Raw genomic sequence first — 21,919 nt, 5'->3', positions numbered from 1 at the left:
GTGGGACACAGGTCCCCGTTCTGCTTCATTCTGATGCATCAACTTAAACAGATACACCTTCATCTTTGTTTGCCTCGTCTGAGCCGCTAATGTTAGGTTGGAGGGCTGTAAGCTAGCAGGAAAACGGGTAAACCGCGAGCTTTCAGCAACGGGAAAGGTGGGGTAGCTCTTCACCACAATCCAGAGATGAATTTCTACTGAACTCCTGCCGCTCTGCAGAAACTATGTCCTAGAAAACGAAACAAGTTTGTTTTTATTTTGGCGAAAAACGTTAAAATAATCATTTTAAAACCACTTAATAATTGAGTGGGAGTCCAAATGTAAAGATCACTTTGGTACCATATGGTAACAAAATGCCAAAATAAAGCTGGGGGACTTTTTTAATGTCAAATTAAAAAATTTGATTAGAAACCATTTTTCCTAAAAGTAAAAACAAATTTCTATAAAAACCGGGTCATTCGTACAGCAAGGACTATCTGGTGACTCTGATTCCATTTGGGGGCACAGAACACTCGTCCCTCAGACCCGAGAACAAATTAGCTGAACTGCAAGTGCAAAGGTTCTGTCAGGGCTTTAAGTAAGAAAACGGCCACTATGACACCCATCATTTCATGACAGATGCCTTCTTAACGTGAGAACAAAAGGTAACTGTCTGCTCTGTAGCCATCGTGGAAGTTTGGACGGAAAACAGGAAATGCTCAAGAAAAATGTACAAAAACTCTCAACACGTACAAAAACGTTGACCAGGTTTTTGGGGATCTGGAACCACCAGATTCAGGTCCGCCGTTGTGTTGTGATGCTCATATGGTCTCACTAAGGTTCAAATCTCAGTTTTCTGCTAAAATCTTCCAAAATAAAAGAGAGAACTAGGATTGACTCTCTAGAGTTAATTGATAATCCTAAAACTTCTGATGGTAAAGCTGCTTTTTCTACCCCTAAAACACAAATTAAGACCATTATGTATTTTTATAACCAGAAACTTCCCTCTAAACAAGAAAACTGTAAGTTTAACCAGCTCAGTGGCCTTGTGTAAGAGTGTCCCACCTGTGACTGGATGGTCGTGAGTTCAAATCCAGGCCGAGTCACACCAAACACTCTTAGAATGAGACCCAACACCTCCCTGCTTGACACTTAGCATTAAGGGGTTGGATTGGTGGGTTAATCCACCAAATGGTTCCCGAACGCGGCTGTGTCTGCAGCTCACCGCTCCCCCAGGGGGAGCTCGTGGTACTTTAACTGTAGGTTTTGTGTTTTATTTGGTTCATCTCTTCTTTTCTGTTCAGGACCCCAAACCGACCACCATCCTGCCAACCAAGGGTCCTGCCGCTGGAGGAACCGTGATCACCATCAGAGGAGAGAATTTGGACACGGCCACCAAGGAGGACGTCGCCGTCAGTGTTGGGAACGTTCCCTGTGAAGTGTAAGCGTTGACCTTCTCTCCACAGCGCTCCAGAAGCTCAGTCAGTCAGGACTTCTTCTCTCCTCCTCCAGCCTGTCGTTTGGTACAGAGATCACCTGTAAGACGGGCAAGTATCTGGGGCAGAAGGTGCCGACAGACCCGCTGCTGGTGACGGTGAAGTACGGCAGGAATACCACCAAAGACGTGAGGGAGGCCTTCCAGTACTGCGAAAACCCTAAAATCAGCTCCTACAAACCGAAGAGCAGCTTCATGTGGTGAGCGCCGCACTCCGAGCTCCTCCTTTAGGTCCAAGCAGGAAAAAGTGGAGCTGTGAAGTTTGGGAGTTTTTCTTTGCAGTGGTGGACGGAATATCACGGTGAAAGGGATCGGGTTTGATTTGATCCAGTTGGCCATGATGAAGGTGAAGGTCACTGTGGACGAGCCGTCAGACGCACCGGCTGTGGAGGTGAGAGGCGCTTTGAATTCTGGGACTGAACTCTCTTCCTGGATCCAAAGCCTGTGTTCGTATAGGAACCTGTTCCAGGGTTAAACCTGCAGCACACTGACAAGAGAGTGAAGGAGGAGGAAATGAAAAGTTCAAGAACGTGAAATTTCAGTCCGCGGTGGATATTTTTCATGGTGGGAGATCTCATCCTCCCTGTGTCTCGTTTGTCAGTTTGTCCAGCGGGTGCAGCATAAGAACGACACCACCCTGGAGTTCTTCTCCCCAGCGGTGAACTGCTGCTCCAGTAGCCAGTCTCTCCAGACCTTCATCCAGCTGGACAACATGGAAGAGGAGCTCAGGAGCTTTGACTATCACACCAACCCCACCTTCAACAAGCTGGAGAAGAATATGATCACAGATACCAGATTTGTCATCGTCAACGTAGGGCAAACGCTTCACTTCAAGTCCAAAGACTCTTCGTCTCTCCTTCCTGTTGACGTCTGTGTCTTTTCCTTTCTTCAGGGTCGAGGTTTCTTGAAGGCGATGACGCAGGAGGAGGCCAAGGCGTTCATCGAAGACGTCCCCTGTCGAGTTAACGTGATGCAGGTAGAGGCAGGGGGGGCTGTGGGGGTTTGATGGCTTCTTGATGGATTTGCGTTCGCAGTCTGCAGCCGATGCCGACGCCCCATCAAAGCGGAGGAATGGCGGGCGTTCGTGTCTGAGAGTGCCGCCGCACTCGCACGCCTGACGGGTGACGCTGTCACAGAAACTCTGCCTCACTCGGCGCTGAAAATCAATCGCCTCCCTGATGAAAGCGAAAGCGGCGACTCAGAGATGCTATCAGACAGAAACAGACGCCATCTGCGCCTTCGCTTCTGACTCAAACTATTCAAACATACCTGAGCGTGTCTCGCTTTCATGTCCGTCCAGAAGCGGCGTCAGACCGAGCTGAAGTTTGGAAATCCGTTTCTTCTGTGCGGTTTCCATCCACGCTCCCTAAATTTAACAAACCGGCTGCTGCTGCGCTGTTGTCTGATCTCAGGATGTGGATGGTTGATCCGATGTGTGCGCTTGTTTCTCTCCTCTCTGGTCAGGATGACACACTGATGCTGGAAGCTCCTCAGTCGCAGCCAAAGTCCAAAAACCAGCTCAGAAACTCCACCAATGACATGCTGGAGCTGAAGGTCAGCCCCGCTCAAAGGACATGAGTCTCAGACAGACTCCATCTCTTCTGCTTGAAACGATGCCTTAAAGGGTCAATCTGGGCTCCGCCTCTTTCCAGGTGAAGTTTGGTTGGGGCACATGGATGGTGGGGCACGTCTACTACCAGGGGGGAAAGGAGGACATTCCTTTGGCCATCATCATCCCCGCAGTCATCGTTCCCATGCTGCTCTTCATCGTCATGTCCGTCTACTGCTACAGGTTTGACGAAGAGCGTTAAAAACTGGCACGCGGGTGGAGAAACGCTGGTGATTCACCCGCATGTCTGACCTCCAACAGGAGGAAGAGCCAGCAGGCGGAGCGCGAGTACGAGAAGGTGAGGCACCAGCTGGAGAGCCTGGAGGAGAGCGTTCGAGACCGCTGCAAGAAGGAGTTCACAGGTACGCCTCTTCAGCTGACGGTTTCCAGGTGGCATGGTGCACGAGGGAGACAGAACCCAACAGGGAGTAGAAGGATTAGAAAATCCCACCCCCGTTCTACCGTAACCATATTATTACACGATTGATCATCATCCGGTTCCTCACCTTCCATCTGATAACAACGCCTTACCAACACAGTTTCAGGTCATTACGTACGCTTAAGTATGAATAAATCACATGACAATGATGAATTACTTAATAATTATGTACAGTAGATACAAATATTTTGTATAATTACATACCACATACGGATAAAATATATTCAGATTATTTTCATTAGAGAAATCATGTTTATGATTAAAAATAACACTATCAGAAAATAAACATAACAAACCTTTGAGCAGGTGAATTAATATAATTAGAAATCAATAATTTTAACCATCTTTAATAATAGGTTTGGAATGTTTTTGTTTTTTTATAAGGTAATGCTGTGAAATAAAAAAGGGTCCATATTCTGTCAAAATGAATCTAACTTTATCGATGAAAATGTTTCTAACAAAAAAAACTATAAAAAATGTTTTAAAAACATAACATTTTTTAAATGTATATGAGCTGTTGCTGGTTTTTCTGAAGAAAGATGATCACTTTGATGATTAAAAAAAAGGATTATACACCGATGTGATTACATTTATATTTAGTGTTTTAGACACTTTACAACATAATTCAAGGAAATTTATATCATTCTGAATTTGGAATAATCGTCACAGCTCCGCCCCCAAATACAGTTCTTGTTTATTTTTATTTATTTAATTAATTTAAATATAGCACCAATGATAAATAAAGCCATGAGCGGCATAGCATGGCCCAGTACCCAACCGCTGATTGGCTGTACGGCCCTCACTCTCCCCCTCTACCACACTCTGGCCATACCTGCATGTGATTTTTCTTTTTTGCTGTTCGGTTTATCTCCATAGAAACCATTTTATTTTAGAAAAGCCTTGAGCTGACGAACACATCTATGTAAGTTTAAGAAGAATCTGCAAGTCAATTTTCCTATTTCCTTAGGAACGGAGGTTTTCCTAATATGTTTATATCCATGTCATATAGTTTCTTTTAGCTTGAGTCAACGGTCCATGTATTCAATTTTCACAGCGTTCTGGTAAAAAAGAAACGTCTGAATAACAGGGGAACGCCAGTTTAGCGAGCTCACCACACTTTTGCCGTAAATCTAAAACTTCTAAACCTCCCCAGTATCTTCCCAATGATGATCGAAGAGTTGGGAGGCAAAAGATCAAAATCTATCTGAGAATTTCATCTTGAGTGCCTTCTACATATTTTTAAATGAAAGATAGCTGCATCTTACCAGGGTCAAAGGTCAACAAGGCCTCCATTTGGGGCTGGAGACTTAACCTTTGTGGCGTGTGTGAAACTTTGTGATGATCATATCATCAAAAGTTTTCTTTTTTCAAATTGTGCGAAAATGTAAAAAATCGCCACAAAATTGACTCCCCAAGTCCTGTGGCCATCCCATAATATTTTCAAACTTCTTTTGGAGACCCCCGAAAAATGTGTTTTGGGGTTTCGTTTGTAGATTTTCAAATATATTTTAGAGCACCATGAGAATTTTATGTGATGTCATCAGGATGTGATGTCATCGTCTTTATCGGGGCTAGGGGTTAATCGCTAAATTCAGTCTCACCTGGCACTAGCTGCGCACACATTTTGGTGAGTTTTTAGTTTGTGGCGGTAGTGAGATTTGTTCTCCAAGGCGCAGTAAGAAAGAAGAATTGGAAAAAAACAATCAGAAGGAGAAGCAGCTCCCATTCCCCCAGTGAACAGAAGATTCATTGCTGTTTTTCAGACCTGATGATTGAAATGGAGGACCACACCAGTGAGCTGAGCGAAGGCAGGATCCCCTTCCTGGACTACAAAACCTACACGGACAGAAACTTTTTCTGGCCGTCCAAAGACAGCTCCAACGACCCCATGATCACAGGAAACATACCGGTCCCAGAAGCCCGCAAGGCCACGGTGAACCAGGCGCTCACTCAGTTCTCCAACCTGCTGAACAGCAAAACGTTCCTCATCAATGTGAGTTTGGAGTTCTCCAGGTTCTGTTCTCTCTCTGTTTATGTTCACTAAAGCGGCAACATTTGGGGAATTTGGCTAAAACTTTCCATATTTAAGTAGAAAAGCAGTTCGGCTTCTAGAATACATTTATTTTAGAATAACTTCTTAAATACTTGTTTTTCTAAGAACCTTCTTTCTTTAACATCAGTTTATTCGCACGTTGGAGAGCCGCCCGGACTTCAACGCACGTGCTCGGGGTTATTTCGCCTCCCTCCTGACGGTGGCGCTGCACGGCAAACTGGAGTATTACACGGACATCATGAGAACGCTTCTGCTGGAGCTGATGGACGAGCACGTGCAGAGCAAGAACCCCAAACTGATGCTCAGGAGGTTCTGGCTTCATTTGTTTCGTCGGCTTTTGTTTGTTTGTTTGTTTCCACTCTAGGGTTTAAGTCTGGCAGTAGTAACCAGCGGATGGCTCTCGTTGTTTCTGTAGCAGAATTCTGAAGATGTGAAACATCCAGGGAGGAATAATGGAGTTAATGTTGGCTTCTTTGTGCAGGTCAGAGACGGTGGTGGAGAGGATGCTGTGCAACTGGATGTCCATCTGCTTGTACCAGTTCCTCAGGGTAACCCCCATTCTTTAGCCTCCTTTGCTCCTCACTTCACAGTCGGTCATAAAATCTCTCAAATCTGCCCTTAAAGTTAAGTGTAAATGATTACTTTTGGAGTCACCCGTTTCCACTGACCACTCCGGTTCAGTCTGGTCCGGATTAGAATGGTCCAGGCAATTCAGGTGAGCGTTTCCGCTCATAGTTGGACTGTCACGGCAACAAAAATGGCGGTCATCCAGCAGCTCATTTTTCCCACGTATACAAACAAAGCATTTAAGTTGTTTCAGAAAGGATTGCTGGCGAGGAATAGAACTGCGTCCCTGGCGCCCTCTTCTGTCAAAATGACCTCCAGCCAATCAACGGCTTTCAACAGTAGCTCCACCCTAACCGGTCCATTTTGGACCTTCAACCAAGAAGGGCCCAAAAAATAGCACAGTTCTGTCTGGATGGAAAGGCTCAAAATATAAGTATATAAATATAAGACATCTGCCGTGTTAATGTCGATGGAGTAGAGCAGGGGTGTCAAACTCATTTTGGTTCGGGTGCCACATTCAACCCGTCTGATCTCAAGTGGGCCGGACCAGTAACATAAAGGCTAAATAACAGCTTTATTCTTGTTTTTTTACCCAATTGGAAAGCATGAATCAACCACCATGGTAGCCTAATCATTTCTTATTAGACATTCATTCACAAAGGCCAATGGATCTTAAATAAAATTAATTTCACTTTTAAAAATATTGGTTTATTCAATTTTATACAGACTGAATATTTTAAATCTGACACTAAAGCAATCCTGATAATAAATTCAAGAGGGGCTACAGAAAAAATATGAAACATCTTCCTAAAATGTAAACGTCCAAACGATGACGATGTTACACTAAATTAAACTTGCAAACATTTGTCAACATAAGAGTTTGGAGTTAACCTCCTTTCTCTCCTGAAACTTCACAAGACCGTCAATATCAGGATTGAAATCCTGTGCAGAAACACATTTACTTTCATTCAAGTGTGCAAAACACAATGAAATGTCCATTATTATTATCATTCATTATTATAAGAATCTTCTCCTGGTTTCTGCCTGAATTTTGTGGCAACACCTGCCTTCTTCCTGACTTTTGATGGAGCGCCATCAGTGACCAAAATTTCTTCATGTGACCAGTTAACTCCAACATCATCCAGCACAGTAACTAGAGAGCTGACTATGTCATCAGTTGTTGTTGTGTCCATCAACTCCAGAAACTCCACTGTGACGGTCTCTTCATCACCTCTATTAACATGCACAGCTGTACATATCTGTGATGTTGGTGCTTTCATCAATAGTGACTGAAAATACAATAAATGCCTGGATTCCTTCATATGGCTGCCCATGTTTCCTCAGAGATGTTGGATCTGATCGTAATTCTTGACAGACTCATGTTTAAGGTCGACTGCTTTTTGGGGCACAAGACTTCTGCAGCCTTCAGCATTTTTCAATAAGTTCACCATCAGAAAATGATTTGGATGTTTGCTCCAACTTGTCTGCAATAAGGTAGCTAGCTTTCACTGCTCCATCACTGACGTCACGGCTGCAGTAAATCCAGATTGTTATTTATCGGTCCAGCTAAAAGTTTCTAAATCTTTTTTTTTCTTAACTGCAAATGGTGAAACTTTTCTTTGTGGAGTCTCATAGTGGTGCTGAATGTTATGTTCTTGGAGAACCTGTTAAAGACATACCAAGCATGCAGGTTTGCATTTAGCTTCGTGAACAAATAAACGCTTTCCATTTTCCTGGAAAGCTCAGGACTTCTCTTCAACCTTTTTTTTCTTTTTGACAACATTTTGGTCATTAGGGTGTCACTACTGATCATACTTCAGTGATGAAGCTCACAGGGAACCAAACTACTGCCTACCTAGACACAGAGCTGTTAAGTTTCGTTTTTGGCACATGCAGAGTTATGTTGTTTCACCTGTAAAGCTTTTCCTTTGCTGCCCATAGTGGTGGATTTGCGCATTTCGGTTATTTCTTTAAAAAATCATAACTCGCCACAGGAATGGACTAAAAACTTGCTTTCTTTTTTAAACATCCTTATGATTTTTACTCTTCATGTGTGGGCCGGACTAAAGGCCCGTGGGCCGTATGTTTGACACCCCTGGACTACAGTTTTACAAATTTTACCTGTTAGTCTGGATTTGGATCATTTTATTCCTGTTTTAGCTCAATATTGATGTCACCAGATATAGGTAAATGGGCGGGGCAAACATAACGGATATTTGTTTGAAGACACCCAAAAACAAAAGGCATGTAGAGCTAATTGTCACTGCTCCATCAAAAGGCCATGCCACTTTAGGAACGACTCGACTCGGACCAATCACTGCTTACAGACGACGTCTGGCTCCAACATGGCGACGTCCAGATATTGCAAACAAAAAAAAGGCAATTGAATTTAAGTCAGCTGCTATTTGTGGATGATTTCACATGCACTCACTCCAGTTCTTATATACAATCAATGGTTAACAAGCCCTCTAGCGGTGAATCGACCTGGCTTTAAATTTTCTTCATAAAAGCTGCTTCATCCAGGAGTTTATGGTTGCCCTTAGTTACAGAAGTTAACTTTGTATCTGTGATCATTAAAAAGTTACCAAAAATGTTTCTTTTCTAATGTTTGACAAGATATCTCAATGTCATGGTTGCCATAGTGACAGAAAAGAGGAATACACGGTCAAATCGCACACAAGCGAGTTGTGTATTATGTGAGGACGTTAAACATTCATTATCTTAAAAGGGTCAGTAATTGTTTTTAAAAACATGAGACCTGCTATTCCTCATTTCAGGATCTTCTTTATTCTTTTCTGTCTTTGTCAGTTGTCAGACCGAGTGCACAGATGCAGTTATTTCAACATTTTGACAAGAAACTGCAATATATAAGTAGAAATGTTATCTTTCAGAGAAAATCCTGCAGATGAATCCAGTTGGGATCCCTTCTGTTCGACCCTCTTGACTCAGGCTTGTGCGTTTTGCACATGAAGTGCGTGGAAGAATTTGTCTGAAAGTCCCCTGTGTGGATCTCATTTCAGGACTCGGCTGGAGAGCCTTTGTACAAACTCTTTAGGGCCTTGAAGCACCAGGTGGAGAAGGGACCGGTGGACGCCAAGATGAAGAAAGCCAAGTACACACTGAACGACACGGGGCTGCTGGGAGACGACGTGGAGTATTCTGTCCTGGTGAGTCCCACTTTCACTCCAGCAGCAAAGACAAACTGTCAATGACACTAAAAATACTTTTCCTGTAATCAGGTCAAACACATTTTCTTTGGTTGAATCTGCGGTTTTTCTATAGTGTCCGTTAACATTGTGCACAAATTTCAGGGATTACGATAACTTTGTTTTTCTGTAAATAGGCATAAATTTTTTGAGAAAGACAATAGAAACTTTATTTTTTTGCTTAAATGTTTACTTTAGAGACATTTTAAACTTTCTAAAGTTGGACCCAAAGTCGCAATAAAAGCGGATTTAAAGTTAAAAATGTTTTAATCATGAAATGAACTCATATTCTGGAGCCAGCAGCTGCAGATTAACAGGCCAGATTATACATAAAACGTATTCAGATTTGTTCTAGACCTCAATACAGGTGGAGTTCAAATACCTTTGACTCCTCCCCTTTCATCGTAGTTAGTTAATAAACTATAACTTTTTGTAGAATTGAAAGAAAAATTAGCATGCATATGTCAAAATACGATCTAAATAAAACTATTATCCTAAATTGAATGTGTCACTTTTCAAACTTTTGCTAATTCATTTTGAACTCGTCGTAAATTTAAGTACTGTATTTTCCACACTATAAGTCGTTCCAGAGGCTAAGTCGCAGCAGCAAAAAAAAATGCATAGGAAAAAAAAACATATATAAGTCGCACTCGAATATAAGTCGCACCTTTGGGTGAAAAGTGCAACACTTCTGAACAATCCGCCAACACTGGGGTAAGACTGAACACACACCTACAGTGCCCCCTAGTTGATATTAGTGGGAAAATAACAAACCTATGAGGCCATTTATTTTGTTTAAATCACATATACGTCACACCTCTGCCCAAACTATGTTAAAAACCTCAACTTGTACTCCAAAAAATAGGGCTTCTTTAAAACAATCTTAATTTGAACTAAAGTGCAAATAAAATCCATGAAATTAACCGGTGTTACTGTTTAGTATTTCTATTGGTTAATACTCAAATAAAAAAACGTGTCCATGGATCTCATGTTAAAGATTAAAGTCATTTGTTTTACAGAAACAATGGTTGCCAAGTAAAAAAATGCTGAATTTACTTTAAGGTAAAGACATGAACATCTCTGTACTTATTTATTGACCCTCAGATATGATAAAAACCTATGGTTGTTATGGGATTATTGCTATAAAACAACCTTTTTTGCCACACAAGAGATGTCAAATGTGCAGCAAATAAGGAAAAGTGGAAGGTTTAGTTGCGTTACGGGTGAAAAGCACTGAGAGTTGGCGCATGGCTGTATTTGTGGGCTTTTTTATAATGTTTTTTCATTACTTAAGGCAGCCTGAACTTCACTTTGGTTATGTTCTCATTCGGTGCCTCACTCTAATCTTTGCATTTTCCTGCTTATATTTACACAATGTCTCTTCATTGACACGGTTCTCCTCCTCTGAGAGCGGAGCGGGACTATTTTCAGAGAGAAAAGTCTGCAACTAACCTCCACATTCAGAGACGCAGCGTGACAGGCAGAAAAAAAAAAAAAAGAAGAATGTCTGCATGGGTGTGCACGTCAGATGATGGATGTCACTGCGGCTGTTTGATTTCCGGCTGCGAAGCATCCGTTTTTAATAACCTGCTTGTGCACAGGCACTTTGTGTCAGCTGAGCATCATTGAAACGAGCACATTGTGGAGCAGCAGCATGCTGATGAGGAGCACACCGGGCTGAAGCACAAACCTCCCAGGAGGTGCTTTCCCCTTTCAAACCCGCTGAAGTTCAGACGCTCACATCAAGAGGAAAGAAGAAAGCTGCAAGTGTTTGTGTGTTGTGGAGCTGACAGCTGCTGGTGTTTGCAGAATCTGCAGGTGTTGGTTCATGGAGAAGGACCGGATGTCACTCCGGTGAAGGTGCTGAACTGTGACACCATCACGCAGGTGAGTTCACTGCAGGGGGGTGACGGTGTGCTGCGGCACCCGAGAAAGGGACATTGTTAAATCACTGAGTCTTGTTTATTAGGTCGTGATTAAAATTATGAATATTTTGACGTTACTCCTCTATGATCTAGTTCTAAGTTCTCCTATGTTAATAAATGCTGTGTCTCTGCTGTCCGCCTCCTCCGAGTCGGTGTCTTTTCTGCATTCGAATTTGCATTTTTTAACATTTTAATGACGTAAAGACTTTAGTAAGCAGAACAAATGCTGCTAATGTTCAGTATTCAAACGTGACGGATGAAATAAAAAGGAGATTCATGACTGAAAAATGTGGCCTTTTCCTAGTTTTGTGTTGTTTTTCTCAACCTTTAAGGAACTACAAACTAAGATGGTATAAAATAAATAAAGAACTTTGACAACAGTGACGTCTTTTCATTTTAAACAAGACTTTTCATTTTAGCTTTAGTCATATAGTGCAGTTTGGAGGATGCAGACAGCTGAGCATGTTTGCAGGGGTTAGTTGGGCCATTTTGTCTTATCGCTCAGAAAATGAATCCACAGTTTTCTTTTTTATGTTTCTCATGAGGCTCAGCCTTCCAATCCTCCACAGTTCTGATTTGTCTTTACCAAACTGTATCATCCAGAAATGTTACAAAAATCTTCACAAAAATCTCCATAAATGTCTGTCTCACTTCTGTTTATCTAACCTTGAAACCTTTATTTGTTTTTAGTTTTATTTGCTTTTGCACATCGGGAACATTTCGGCACAGAATGCACGTATTAAAATAAAGCTCTGTGACAATAATACAAAACCATTAATTTTGTAAATGTCAGGTTTTATTTATTAGCCTTCAATAGTTGGTTTAAATAATAATTTCATACTTTATCCACTGACGGGAAGAAAAAACCCCCATTTTAAACGCCTCCTTTAGCTGTGGTTTTGTGTCGTACACTGAGGGATGTTTCTGTTTCAGTGCATAAATTAGCAGGTTTGACTCTGAATCTCTGGTCTGCAGGTGAAAGAAAAGATCCTGGATCAGGTCTACAGGAACCAGCCGTACTCACAGAGACCAAAGCTGGAGAGTGTTGCACTGGGTAAGTCACAAGGCGCCAAGAAAAGTAGAAACAATATCATAAATATTGTGTTTCCGATGAGACTGGCTGCTTTTTTGCACACATCTATGTGCATGATTAATGGATTACAGATTGTAATTCAAGAATTGAGTAGAAAACTGAGTGAACGTGAAGAGGAGCGACCATTAAATAGTGGTTGAATTGGATAAACCTTTATCAAGAGTATAACTCTAATAATTGCAAATAATGTGCATTTTTACAATGATCTCTATACATGATCTATATGAAAAGGCAGGTCTAAGGGCAGAGAATGTTCAGTTTAGCTTAGTTTAGACATTACCTTTTGAATTTTTTGACTGATTTCATGTATGGAGCCCATTGACATGACTGTTGCAATATTGGGCTATAAAAATAAAATTGAATTGTTCAAAATTAAATGGCTAAAAATTCAGATTTAATCCTAGAATCGCGCAGAAATCAAAGCGACAGTAAAGACGAGTGTCCTTTAAAACAAGGCTGAATAGAAAAAATGTATACCTAAGTGTATAATTATAATAACACATAATTAGCCTGTATTTGTACAATAATCTGTGTACATGTCCAGATTATAAGGTTAAGAATTTTAGGTTTAATCCCTGAATTAAGAAGAATTTGAGCTACAGTGAACAGCAGCAATCTTTAAAAATGAGTTAAATGGAAATGACCTGTCATCAAAATGTTCAGACCAAGATGATGTATTTGTATTGGTATCTAAATACATGAATGGAATTGTGGTTTAATCTCAGAATCAAACAGAAAACTGAGCGACAAATAAGTTGTAATTTTGCAAGGATTTATAAACATCATAAAATAAAAAGAGATTTTTTGTTTTTATCCCAGAATTATTTAAAAAAAACTGAGTGATAGTGAAGAGAAGCAACCTTTTAAAAATGTTACACAAAATAGTTTTAGCTTTAATATAACAAGTTCAACTCATCTTTTTCTTTTGACAACGATCTATGTTCATGATCAAAAATTACAGCAAAGAATTTTTGATTCAGTCCGATAATTTGGCTGAAAGTGGAACAACAGTGAAGAGGAGTGACCTTTAACAAACAGATGAATAGAAAAACACTTCCATCAGAGCCAGAGTTGTTTGGACTCACTTCTGGTGAATCTTTAACCTCAGCCCCTCTAAAGGAGCACCTAAACAGTCATCAATTCCAGAGTCTGTGTGTGAATGAATGCAGTGACACTGAAGTTACTGCTCTGCTGTTAGAAGAGTGAAGGGAGACGACGACTGCCGGCACTATTATGGACTTAAACAAAGACGTTTTTTCAGTTTAGGATTAAAACAGTCCCTCGCTTTTTTAAACTAAAGCTCCAGATGTTTCTGTTGGCTCCAAACTCTTAAAAACAATCACGTATGAAGCTAAAATGGAATTTTACAGATTTGATTTAAAAGGAAATAAGACGATTGGTGCAAATTAAACGCCGGCGCATTTTTCTCGCCTGTTCACTGATGCCTGACAAAGACTTTTTGGTCAAAAGAAGACTCCAGAGCAAAAACAAAGAAGGAAGAAAATGTGTTGCATCTCTTCTGAATCCTAAAAATGTCGGTGTTTCCTAAAAGCTGCAGGAAAAAAGAAGGTTCTTGTAGAAACTGCGGGATTTGTGTGTGTGTGAGGAGCGTTCTGCGTTCTCGTGAACCGGCTGTCTTGATGGGCTGCAGATCATTTCTGCACTCCTGAGAATTCTGCTCTCGTCTCCTGAATCCTCCGAACTGAGAGTTAATCGAAGCGTCCATCAAGACAGCAGATTGCAGGCTGGAGCCTGAAGGAAGAATGAGAGGTGCTGTCAGTTAAACGGGGCGTTGACCTTTGAGCGCCGACTCCAGTCTTCAGTCATGTTTATGTTTATGTGTCTGACTGCGAGATACGAGAACAAAAAACCCACAAACAAGTATATCTGTTCAACTCAAGCAGAGGAAACAGGAGGAAGAGTTCTGACATCCCTGAAGTGATGAAAAGTTCTGTTTGCTTGTCTTTTCCCCCGCAGAGTGGCGTCCTGGATCTACGGGGCAGATCCTGTCCGACCTGGACCTCACGTCGCAGAAAGAAGGTCGCTGGAAGAGAATCAACACGCTGGCTCATTACAACGTGAGTTTTTGTTTTTTACAGAACATTGATTGATAAATGAGCTTTTTGCTTTGCACCACTCAGCCCTCCCTCAGTCATGGACTCCTCAACAGTTGTTTGTTTTTCAGCAGCAGTTTTTTTTTTGGCCCACAAAGAGGAGATTCAGGAACCAGGAGGTGTAGAAACTGTACCAACAAACCAAAAAAAACATCAACATCTTGAGCATAATTCTTTTCTTTTTTTTCAGTGATAGAATCCGAAAGCAGCTCTAGAGATAAAAAACGGTTTATAAAACGTATTTAACATTTATAAAAAGGTTTTCCGTCCATCTGCGCGGTGTCAGACTCCCCGCCTGAAACAATCCTGTGGTTCTTCAGCTCATCATCAGGTTCACTGAGGCGAGTCGGGATCCTGCTGCTCGCTCTGGATCTTTGTAATCAGCTTTGTTTCTGCGTTCTGCTGTGCGGGAACCGTCTGAGCCTCAGAAATACTTATGAGGCGACAGGAAGCAGGGAATGAAGTTTTCTCTCTGGTTTCAGGTTCGGGACAACGCCACGGTGGTTCTGTCCACGGTGATGCACACGCAGTCGTTCCACCAGCACCAGGACAGCCACGATGAGAGTATGCGCTCACCGGCTCCAAGTTTTGCGATTTCTGACTTTGTCGGATCCGAGAGTTCACGTTCTGCGTCTCTCTGCAGAAAACGCGCTGCTGGAGGACGACGACAACACCTTCCACTTAGTGCGGCCGACGGAAGAAATGGATGAGGTGAAGTCGAAGAGAGGCAGCATGAAGGACAAGGCCATGACCAAAGCCATCACTGAGCTCTACCTGACCCGTCTGCTGTCTGTCAAGGTGCTGCCCTTTCGCCTCTATGTCCCCAGAACCTCTGAACGTTGGGTCTCACACGGACTCTACGTCTTTCCAGGGCACGCTGCAGCAGTTTGTGGATAATTTCTTCAGTAGCGTGTTGGGTTCGGGCTCTGCTCTTCCTCCGGCCATCAAATACTTCTTTGACTTCCTGGACGAACAAGGACAGAGACACGACAACGTAGACGAGGAGACGCTGCACATCTGGAAGACCAACAGGTAGGAGGCCCAGCCCTCCTCATTTCTTTTAACCAGAATTGCCAAATGTAATCTGGTAAACACGGGATTCCGCCTAAAACCCGTCAGTCATGTAGGAGAATCGTAATTAAAGCCGCGTTTTGTCCCCAATCTACCCCCATTTGACCCACCCTCACTGGTTGAACAACTGCTACATGCCCCTTACTCCCAACTCTTTCCCCTGCCATGTTTTCCAAAATAATGGCCTTTTTGTTAGTTTTATCTCCATAGCAACCATTTAAGTTTTTGGTCGTCTAGGGTTGACAAACAGGTCTATGTAATTTTTAGGAGAATCTGCAAAAGTAAAATTTGGGATTTCCTTGGCAACAGAGGTTTTTTGTTATCCACGCCAATATTCCTAATATGTTCATATCGTATGTCATATCATTCAGCTTGAGCCGGGGTTTTTGGTGTTTTCCACAATATTCCGGTAAATAATATGCCAACAAAAGGGAAATGCCACTTTTATGCCACACCGTCGTTTAACAAAATACAGTCTGTGTAACCAAGATCTTCGAGTAGCTTCCCAATGATGCTCGGGGAGTTTGGAGGCGATAGATGGAGATCATTTAAATTTGTAGCTGATACCAAAGGTAATTTTTTATTCAAGATGAACCATCAGTGTGTGAATGGGACTGTGACTGTGAAGCGTTTGGCCCTTCGAGGAAGGTAGAAAAGTATTCCCCATTTACCATGTTGGCCCCTTCCTGAGATCAAAGGTCAATAAAATTTTTTGCAATGTTTATTTCCAAAAGAGATTTAGACGTATTCTTTTTTGTTTGATGGTTTCTCCCACTGTGAGATGTCATCCTTTCTTTTGTGGGGTGGGGGTGAGTGGATCAGCTGCAGACCTGACGCTTTTTCCCGCCGTATTTTAGCGGATGGATTACCTGCCAGCTGCTGTTCAAAGGTCCTGTGAAGTTTTCAGACAGAGATCTCATAGAAATAATTATCTCCCTCATCAGTTCTTTGTGTGTTTTAATCAACTCCACTAGAGGCTCATTAGGGCCTCATCACCGCCGGCGCGGGCGGTGGCCTCATGAAAGGTTGCTCCAATCGCTGTCGTCAGGTTGCACAGATGAAGACAATGTAGAGATGAAGGACGGAGAACAACGGATGTCTGCGTTTAAACTAGCCTTGAGCTGACGCTGTCAATCACCTTGTTTGACGATAAAAAATGTATTAGTCGTAGGAAATATTAACGATGGTCGTGACTTTTTGACAGATTTTTAAAAGCTCTTATTTTGAAAAGAACAAAGAGGTTTAAGGAAAATGCATATATTTTCTTTTCCTGGCTTTTATGTTCTCGACTTGTTAGACTGAATACAAACTGAGCAGCTGTCAGAGGCAACTTAGATTCAGTATAAAATGTGATGAGAGCGTCGGAAAAAACTAAAACACAGACAAAAAAACACTGTAACATGACTCATCAGTTGGATAGAGGCTGTAACATGACTCATCAGTTGGATGAAGGCTGTAACATGACTCATCAGTTGGATGCAGGCTGTAACATGACTCATCAGGTGGATGGAGGCTGTAACATGACTCATCAGGTGGATGGAGGCTGTAACATGACTCATCAGGTGGATGGAGGCTGTAACATGACTCATCAGTTGGATGGAGGCTATAACATGACTCATCAGGTGGATGGAGGCTGTAACATGACTCATCAGGTGGATGGAGGCTGTAACATGACTCATCAGGTGGATGGAGGCTGTAACATGACTCATCAGTTGGATGGAGGGTGTAACATGACTCATTAGTTGGATGGAGGGTGTAACATGATTCATCAGTTGGATGGAGCCTGTAACATGACTCATCAGTTGGATAGAGGCTGTAACATGATTCATCAGTTGGATAGAGGCTGTAACATGATTAATCAGTTGGATGAAGGCTGTAACATTACTCATTAGTTGGATGAAGGCTGTAACATGACTCATTAGTTGGATGAAGGTTGTAACATGACTCATCAGTTGGATGGAGCCTGTAACATGACTCATCAGTTGGATGGAGCCTGTAACATGATTAATCAGTTGGATAGAGGCTGTAACATGATTAATCAGTTGGATAGAGGCTGTAACATGATTATTCAGTTGGATAGAGGCTGTAACATGATTAATCAGTTGGATGAAGGCTGTAACATGACTCATCAGTTGGATGGAGCCTGTAACATGACTCATCAGTTGGATAGAGGCTGTAACATGATTCATCAGTTGGATAGAGGCTGTAACATGATTAATCAGTTGGATGAAGGCTGTAACATTACTCATCAGTTGGATAGAGGCTGTAACATGACTCATTAGTTGGATGAAGGTTGTAACATGACTCATCAGTTGGATGGAGCCTGTAACATGACTCATCAGTTGGATGGAGCCTGTAACATGATTAATCAGTTGGATAGAGGCTGTAACATGATTAATCAGTTGGATAGAGGCTGTAACATGATTATTCAGTTGGATAGAGGCTGTAACATGATTAATCAGTTGGATGAAGGCTGTAACATGACTCATCAGTTGGATAGAGGCTGTAACATGATTAATCAGTTGGATAGAGGCTGTAACATGATTAATCAGTTGGATGAAGGCTGTAACATGACTCATCAGTTGGATGGAGCCTGTAACATGACTCATCAGTTGGATAGAGGCTGTAACATGATTCATCAGTTGGATAGAGGCTGTAACATGATTAATCAGTTGGATGAAGGCTGTAACATTACTCATCAGTTGGATAGAGGCTGTAACATGATTAATCAGTTGGATAGAGGCTGTAACATTACTCATCAGTTGGATAGAGGCTGTAACATTACTCATCAGTTGGATAGAGGCTGTAACATGACTCATCAGTTGGATGGAGCCTGTAACATGATTATTCAGTTGGATAGAGGCTGTAACATGATTAATCAGTTGGATAGAGGCTGTAACATGATTAATCAGTTGGATAGAGGCTGTAACATGATTAATCAGTTGGATAGAGGCTGTAACATGATTAATCAGTTGGATAGAGGCTGTAACATGACTCATCAGTTGGATAGAGGCTGTAACATGATTAATCAGTTGGATAGAGGCTGTAACATGACTCATCAGTTGGATAGAGGCTGTAACATGATTAATCAGTTGGATGAAGGCTGTAACATTACTCATCAGTTGGATAGAGGCTGTAACATGATTAATCAGTTGGATAGAGGCTGTAACATTACTCATCAGTTGGATAGAGGCTATAACATTACTCATCAGTTGGATAGAGGCTGTAACATGACTCATCAGTTGGATGGAGCCTGTAACATGATTATTCAGTTGGATAGAGGCTGTAACATGATTAATCAGTTGGATAGAGGCTGTAACATGATTAATCAGTTGGATAGAGGCTGTAACATGATTAATCAGTTGGATAGAGGGTGTAACATGATTAATCAGTTGGATAGAGGCTGTAACATGATTAATCAGTTGGATAGAGGCTGTAACATGACTCATCAGTTGGATGGAGGGTGTAACATTTTTCATCAGTTGGAGGGAGGGTGTAACATGAATCGTTAGTTTGACAAAAGATGTAACATGACTCATCAGTTCGTACTGGATCCAGTTTCTTTCATCTCTTTGGTCGTGGCTATTTCAGTTGTAAATTATCTCTTCGAAAGAAAATGGGCGGGAAAATCCGACCAGGCATATGTTTGAACACGCCCACAAAGTTTTCACCTGCAAGTCATCACTTCCCCGTTATGGCGAGCAAAGAAAATGTGTTATATCCCTCCCGTTCGGCTGTTTTTCTTTCAAACAACCTTCTTGTGTACAAAAGCCCCCTGGTGGTTACATGGTGAACGGACAGGTTTCTTTTTTTAATGATCTTCATTCTGGAAGTCAAAAGGCTGCATCCCTCGTGCAAAGTCGTTCTATTAAAGCTTTTTTGTACACAGAGGCCACATCATCTGCTGAGACCTGCTGCTCCTGGTTCTTCAGGGTTCTACTGATTCATCTCACCTCAGGATTTTTCTGTCCAGCGTCAGGTTTTTTTCAGAGGTTCTGAAAAGTTTCTGATCTGTGTTTGCAGTTTGCCACTGCGATTTTGGGTGAACATCCTGAGGAACCCGCACTTTATCTTGGATGTTCACGTGACGGAGGTGGTGGACGCCTCGCTGCACGTCATCGCGCAGACCTTCATGGACGCCTGCACCAAGACTGAGCACAAACTCACCCGGGTCAGTGACCAGCGATCCAACATTCAGAACAATGTCCAAAGTCCAGAACAGACCCACTCAAACCAAACCATAGAGGAGAACCACAAAATATGATGAAGACAATTACTCAGCAGCTTTTCAGATTGTCTCTGCAACATTTGTTTGGCTTTTGTGGAAAGTCTTTGGCGCCCTCCTGTGGTCAAATGCTGTAGCTACAAAAAGTCAAATACTTTTTCAAACTTGGATTAATTTTGTTTCCCCTGCAACAAATTAAATAACAAAATCACTTCTTTGTGATTCTTGTGAAACATAGTAGTCAATTTGACAGAACATTTTGTTATTTACTTATTCTTTACTTTAGATCATTTTCTAAATCTTTAAAACCGTCTTTTGTATCTCATCTAGTCTAATTCAAACGGTGAGATCAGCATTTCCTGGTATAAAGATCAGCAGATTGTGCCGTGATGCGTCCGTTTTGTCTTTTCCTCCAGGAGTCTCCCAGCAACAAGCTTCTCTATGCAAAAGAGATTTCCTCCTACAAGAGGATGGTGGACGAGTGAGTTTGGCGCTCCACGCTCTGATCGCTCGTTTGTGTCGCTGTGTTGTGTTCATGCGGCTGTTTGTCTCCTGCAGTTACTACAAAAACATCAGGGAGTTGATTCCTGTCAGTGACCAGGACATGAACACACACCTCGCCGAGGTTTCCAGGGTAAGAAACGAGTTTGTTGCAGTAACACAGGAGGAGATGCAGTTCGACTTTTGGCCTGAGGTGTCACTGTAGAGCAGCTTGTAGATATTTCTGGTCAAGTTCAATCTGCCCCGTCCATCGTGCTTCCAAGGCTGGATTTTGTTGTTGGTCGCACAAATTTAAAATCAAACTTAGAGTTAAAGTTCCAGATGTGTTTTCCTTTGTGTTTTTTCTGACCGAGTTTGAAGGCTTGCTGTCCCGCATTAAGTAGAGAGGGTAAAAATAAAAACAAGAATAAAATCATCTGTCTTATTATTGCTTCGTTGAAAATAAGAAAGTATCATAAAGTCCTGGGATTAAACAATCTGCATGAGCTAGCATCACATCAGAGCCACAGCCAGTGCTGCTCCCTGCTGCAGTGTAGCTTTTTTTCCCGACTTATCAAAGTTCTTTTTGGTCTAATTTGATCAAACCGCAGGGTCATATTAGTTTGGTCATTCTGCACATTGAAAAAAAAATCGATTTGAAAACCAAAAGTATGTAATTTTCACTGTTTCTTTGTCGCTAAAGAGAAACATTTGAGTGGTTTGTGGCTCCACGTGTGTCAAGCTCCTCACTCATGCACAGGTATCGTCATCAGAAAGGGGGGGTAGAGGGCCAATGGCCACGCCCACATAGTGGAGATTTTGAAAACAGGCTTTAGACAAACATGAAGTCTGGCTTTTTAAGACATTTAGGTTGGAGAATTTGCTTCATGATGAAAACACCACTGAGAAAGTTTTTATTTAAATAAATAAGTCATTGGGGGACTTTGGGAACATTTAACTCTTACAGCTGGTGGTTTGGTTTTGCTGACTTTGGTTTCCTCTTTTACTCGACAGCAACACACAGGCAAGCTGAACACGCAGGCCGCCTTACATCAGCTGTACCACTACGCCAGCAAGTACTACGATGTGGTGAGGACTCCTGATTCTGCCGGTTCTCATGATCGAGACGACTGTTGTTGTGATTTTGGGCTATACAAATAAAATTGAATTGAATTGAATGAAGAAGAACGGTTTCAGACTCCGAAAACCTTTTGATTACAGTTCTGCAAAAACACAAACTACAGATTTATGGCTGCTGCAAAATCCAACATCAGTCATGGACTTTAAATCCCCAAAATGCAGGAATAGGAGGGAAAAAATAATCATTCAGATTGTATGACACTTTTTGCAAAACTATAACTGTTTCTGTAAACATTTTACGTCCTAAGTCAGCTCCTGTCATTACATGGATTCAGGTAAATACGTGGAAATTCTCATGAGGTTTCAGAAATTCAGGGTTATCATAAACATTGATCATTGATCTGTTTAGTAAAAGACTTTCAGGGGTGACCACTAGGTGGCAGCAAAAACAATACTTTCAGACTTTGGAGGATTTGGGGGTTTCTTTATCATAAAGTTTTTTTTAAACTGTTTTCTTGAAAATCAAATCAGTTTTTATTTTTACTTTTCATGGAAAAGTACAAACACAAAGTACTGTACACCA

General features: G+C 41.8%; 1 protein-coding gene across 2 annotated transcripts in view; it reads left to right on the top strand.

Annotated features, from left to right (window-relative positions):
- Positions 1-21,919, top strand: part of plxnb2a.1 (plexin b2a, tandem duplicate 1) — a 168,940-nt gene that overhangs the window by 142,530 nt on the left and 4,491 nt on the right. For both annotated transcript variants that reach the window (XR_013653571.1, XM_004083283.5), the window contains exons 20-41: positions 1,284-1,420; positions 1,492-1,674; positions 1,757-1,865; positions 2,076-2,285; positions 2,367-2,450; positions 2,939-3,028; positions 3,127-3,266; positions 3,345-3,445; positions 5,286-5,515; positions 5,703-5,884; positions 6,057-6,123; positions 9,163-9,309; positions 11,158-11,235; positions 12,249-12,327; positions 14,344-14,444; positions 14,963-15,044; positions 15,124-15,278; positions 15,352-15,512; positions 19,575-19,722; positions 20,193-20,257; positions 20,335-20,410; positions 21,271-21,345. Coding sequence is in view for 1 of the 2 variants with exons in the window: in XM_004083283.5 (XP_004083331.2) it covers positions 1,284-1,420; positions 1,492-1,674; positions 1,757-1,865; positions 2,076-2,285; positions 2,367-2,450; positions 2,939-3,028; positions 3,127-3,266; positions 3,345-3,445; positions 5,286-5,515; positions 5,703-5,884; positions 6,057-6,123; positions 9,163-9,309; positions 11,158-11,235; positions 12,249-12,327; positions 14,344-14,444; positions 14,963-15,044; positions 15,124-15,278; positions 15,352-15,512; positions 19,575-19,722; positions 20,193-20,257; positions 20,335-20,410; positions 21,271-21,345 (2,700 nt within the window). In the remaining variant the exon portion in view is untranslated. The remainder of the gene's footprint in view (positions 1-1,283; positions 1,421-1,491; positions 1,675-1,756; positions 1,866-2,075; positions 2,286-2,366; positions 2,451-2,938; positions 3,029-3,126; positions 3,267-3,344; positions 3,446-5,285; positions 5,516-5,702; positions 5,885-6,056; positions 6,124-9,162; positions 9,310-11,157; positions 11,236-12,248; positions 12,328-14,343; positions 14,445-14,962; positions 15,045-15,123; positions 15,279-15,351; positions 15,513-19,574; positions 19,723-20,192; positions 20,258-20,334; positions 20,411-21,270; positions 21,346-21,919) is intronic.

This window comes from Oryzias latipes, chromosome 23, assembly GCF_053564925.1.
Source record: "Oryzias latipes strain Hd-rR chromosome 23, Olatipes_Hd-rR_3.1".
In the NCBI taxonomy this organism is placed as follows: Eukaryota; Metazoa; Chordata; class Actinopteri; order Beloniformes; family Adrianichthyidae; genus Oryzias; species Oryzias latipes.
This window is presented reverse-complemented; position numbering and strand designations above follow the sequence as displayed.